The sequence below is a fragment of the Cariama cristata genome, unplaced genomic scaffold (assembly GCF_000690535.1).
Source record: "Cariama cristata isolate BGI_N322 unplaced genomic scaffold, ASM69053v1 scaffold34889, whole genome shotgun sequence".
NCBI classification, from domain to species: domain Eukaryota; kingdom Metazoa; phylum Chordata; class Aves; order Cariamiformes; family Cariamidae; genus Cariama; species Cariama cristata.
Genome location: NW_009636908.1, coordinates 3,000 through 6,625, shown reverse-complemented (window position 1 = coordinate 6,625; position 3,626 = coordinate 3,000). Strand labels below are relative to the sequence as shown.

The following is a 3,626-nucleotide window of genomic DNA, read 5'->3' as shown; positions in this document are numbered from 1 at the left end:
GATTGCAGAGCCCCTCAGCTAAAAAATGGGGGGGGGGGGGTGTGTGTGTGTGTGTTAAAATTAAATGCTCAGATGCAGCAGCCTCCTTGTGATAAGTGTCCAGTTTTACCAGCATTTATCCAGGTGTTTAATTTTACAGTGGGTTAGGTCATACAAAACAGTGAACGTGCTGAATACAATCAACCAAAACAGTTGAACACCGTTTATTTTAGGCACTGCTTCCTTTCAGACACACTGTTATGCACAAGGGGATAGTTACAGGATTGAGGCCTGTGTCTGAAAAAAACAATGTCATTTCTCCTTCTCCCACTTCCTGCTTATATCCTCCAGAAAAAAAAAATAAAAATTAAATATGAAGCATAAATTTTGGTAACGAAATCAGCTAATTCTGCCCTATATTTTCCTGGCCTGGTTTTTAGAAAAACTCAAGCATTGTTTAATAGCTTATTTTTTAAATTAAGGAGTTGCTTTTTTAAAAAAATACAGGCGCAGTAATGAAGAGTAAGGAGCAGTAATGAAGATAAAACAATCTGTTCACAGAATAACAGGCTTGTGAATAAAACTCAGTTCTCTTAAAAGTGTTCTTTTGTTGGTGACATCTTTTTCTCCCATGCTACTGTTGTCTTTAATTTTTTTTTTAGCGCTTCATTACTGTCATTAATTCATCTTGATGCTCTAAAAAGTATATCTGGTAATCATATTACAAACTGTGTTGTTTACAGAAACCCTTGTCTGTGTACTTAATACCCCGAGAACCAGCCTGTGCCTGAATGCTGTTTGACTGCTGTCAGTAAAACCAGATCAATTGTTTCCATTTACCACTTTTTTTCTGGGGCAGTCGAGCATTTTAAATAGCATTCGGGTAGGGTTTTTTTTGCTAGCAATTTTCACAGATAATGACTCCTATTTAAAGATTCTGTGTAGAGGATATTTTTGTCCATTCATTTCCCATCTTCCAAATGGGAGAAATTTTTCTGCATGTTGTTGTATATGGTTAGAATATAGAAGCAAGAAAAACTTCAGCAATGATCATCAGCATTTTAAATCTACTCAAAGCAGTCTCTGCTGAAAGAGTTATGAAAGTTCATTAGCTGTGGTAAGAAAATAATAGGACCTGGTATAATAGTGTGCCTAGAGATGTCTGTTGTTTGTATCTGTGTGCATGTATGTGTATGCTTACAAAACATTGTTTTGTTAATGGCTTCCACTTTGGGATGTCCAAATCGGAATAAATAAGGATCAAGATAAATTTTGCTTGTGCCCTTCACCAGGTCTGTATTTGGCCTTGGGTAACTGTTGTGCCTACAGCTAAATCCTAAGGAAAAGTGTTAATGCTGAGGACTGTCTGAGGATCATTTTAACATTTCAATAAATAAAAAGCCAAGAGGAAAAAAAACTACTGGTGCTGTTTCACTGACCAAATACCACAGTGATAGACATGGCACATCTTTAATTATATCAAAGAAGAAACAGAACCATTTAAAAAAAAATTTAAAAATCTGAAGTCTCTTTAAAACAAGAATACAAAAGATTTTTTTTCCCACTTCTTGTGATGAATAGAAAAGTGCAGCTCTTTGGCACGTTTTGGAGGAAAATTTTTTTGATCCTTCCACAAGTTAATTTCACTTTTCATTATTTTAGGCTATAAATGAAGTAATTCTTTCTTGAATATATTTGTATGCTTGCAGTCTCATTTATGTTTACCTCTGAGCAATAATTGTTTTTTTTTCCAAGACACCCAGTAAGTAAGTAGGACTCTTCAGTGGTGTAAGGACCATAGATGCCAGCCTTGAACAGTTACCATCTGACATCTATGTTTCCCCATGAAGAACTGACCAGTGATCCTTTGGGGAAAAAAACCCCAAACCCTCTTGCTGACATTTACCACTATGAGCAAGAGGATTATGTCTGTCTTACTGCTTTTGTGGGCTACACAGATTGAAGCCATCCTATACCAAATAGGTACAGTAAGGTGGGCATTGTGAGATGAGATCGGCTGGCTAACGGTGAACACGCGGTGCGAATTGATTGACGTCAGCCAGCGTGTTGCTTATGCCCTTGGTAGCTGCAATCAGTGTGCATTTATGTGCTGCAACAGAGAAGGCTGGGGCCCCACCACGGCTGAAGCTCTGTTCTTCTTGGCCTGAGGTGGCTTTCCCAAGTGACACAAGTTTTGTGTTTTCAGGACATCTTGTATACAGCAATATCTTAACAAGTGGTTAAAACCACCTACTCTTGTTTCTGACAAAAATGAGAAGTGTGGAGACTGCAGAGCATTTTCTGTCTTGCCACTTGGTGAACTCTGTGTGGGGATGGGTTCAGCGTTGTTTACTCTTTACAAAATTTTCCTATACAGTTTCCAGAGCTCCTTCAGAGTTGCAGACCCTTGAAATTAGTGTCTCAGTCACTGTTATGCCCTCTCTGTATCCAGCTAAAAGCTACTCAGGTTCCTGCAATGTCCTAACCTGCTGTTTTGGGAGTGCAGGTAAAGACCTGTAGGCCAACAGTTGCCCTCCATCCATACCCCCAAGAAAGAGTACCAAAATCAATGATGTGCATAAGGGCTTGTGACTGGTTTTGGTTCAGTTTTGTATTTTGACTGGTGGGATAACTGAGTGTTGGATTCTTGTGCCCACAAAACAGTTGACTTCAGCATTTCCAGGTAATAAAAGTCATCCCTGTGTGGTACTGCGAACCATGAAAGCCACTTGTGGTGTGACAGCAGCTCATCCACTCCCTTGCTTGGCTCTTTGGGTCTGCTGGCAGCTGTAAGTTTCTGTGGCCACACTGGTACAGCTGGCAAGTCAGGAAAAATGCTAGATCACAAAGTTAACTTTTGTAGTTCATATTTTTTCCCCATTATTGTTCACTTTGTCTTGATCACTTTTATTTTTGGTTCTAGGGGATTACTGCTACAGCTGCACTACCAGAGAGTGGTTCGTCACTGGCCTTACGAGCCCTAGGATGGGGCTCACTCTATGCATGGTGTGGAGTAGGATTGCTAAGTTTTGCCATCTGGAAGGCTCTGGGTGTGCACAGTGTGAGTAGCAAGTATGATTCCCTGAAATACTGTATTTTTCCTTGAGTAATGCATCTTGGGGTGGTATCTCTCTACTACCTCAGTGAATGAGTTAGACCTTCATTCACCATATGTAGAGTGACTAGCCAGAGTGTGTGCACACAGGGAAGGTGTCCTTACAGCTGCAAAAAATGGGATGTTGTGGGAGGAGATGATTTTGGGGGAAGGACAGTTTTGTCCTGCTTATGTTTATTTGCACAGATGTTTCAGATTCTTCACAAAGGAGCTGGTGTTCTAATTTAGAGACTAAAATAGTAGCTGCAAACTTTCTGTATCCTTTGCTTATTGAATTGAAGGCTAGCCCCTGAATCCTATGTTTAGAGCAATCCATTTCTTTGTCCAAGTTCCATTTTTTGCATCAGGACACTGGGGACATAAGAAAAACTGAGAGGAAACCAGCCTGCTTTCATGTGTGTTTCTGGAAGGGGCAAGGGGACAAAAGATTTGAGTTTCATGTGCAATAGAATCGTGGTCCATGACATGCCATGTCAAGGCAAAGAAACTTGGGAAGCATCTGTATGTCCCAAGAGGCTAAGGCTATCTTCAG

General features: G+C 40.1%; 1 protein-coding gene across 1 annotated transcript in view; it reads left to right on the top strand.

The window, feature by feature from the left end:
* The window catches only part of TMEM242 (transmembrane protein 242), a gene marked incomplete at both ends in the record, with an annotated part of 5,600 nt that extends 2,560 nt beyond the window's left edge, over positions 1-3,040 (top strand). The window contains one exon of the mRNA XM_009708099.1: positions 2,903-3,040. Coding sequence (XP_009706401.1) covers positions 2,903-3,040 — 138 coding nt within the window. The remainder of the gene's footprint in view (positions 1-2,902) is intronic.
* Between the last annotated feature and the right edge of the window lie 586 nt (positions 3,041-3,626).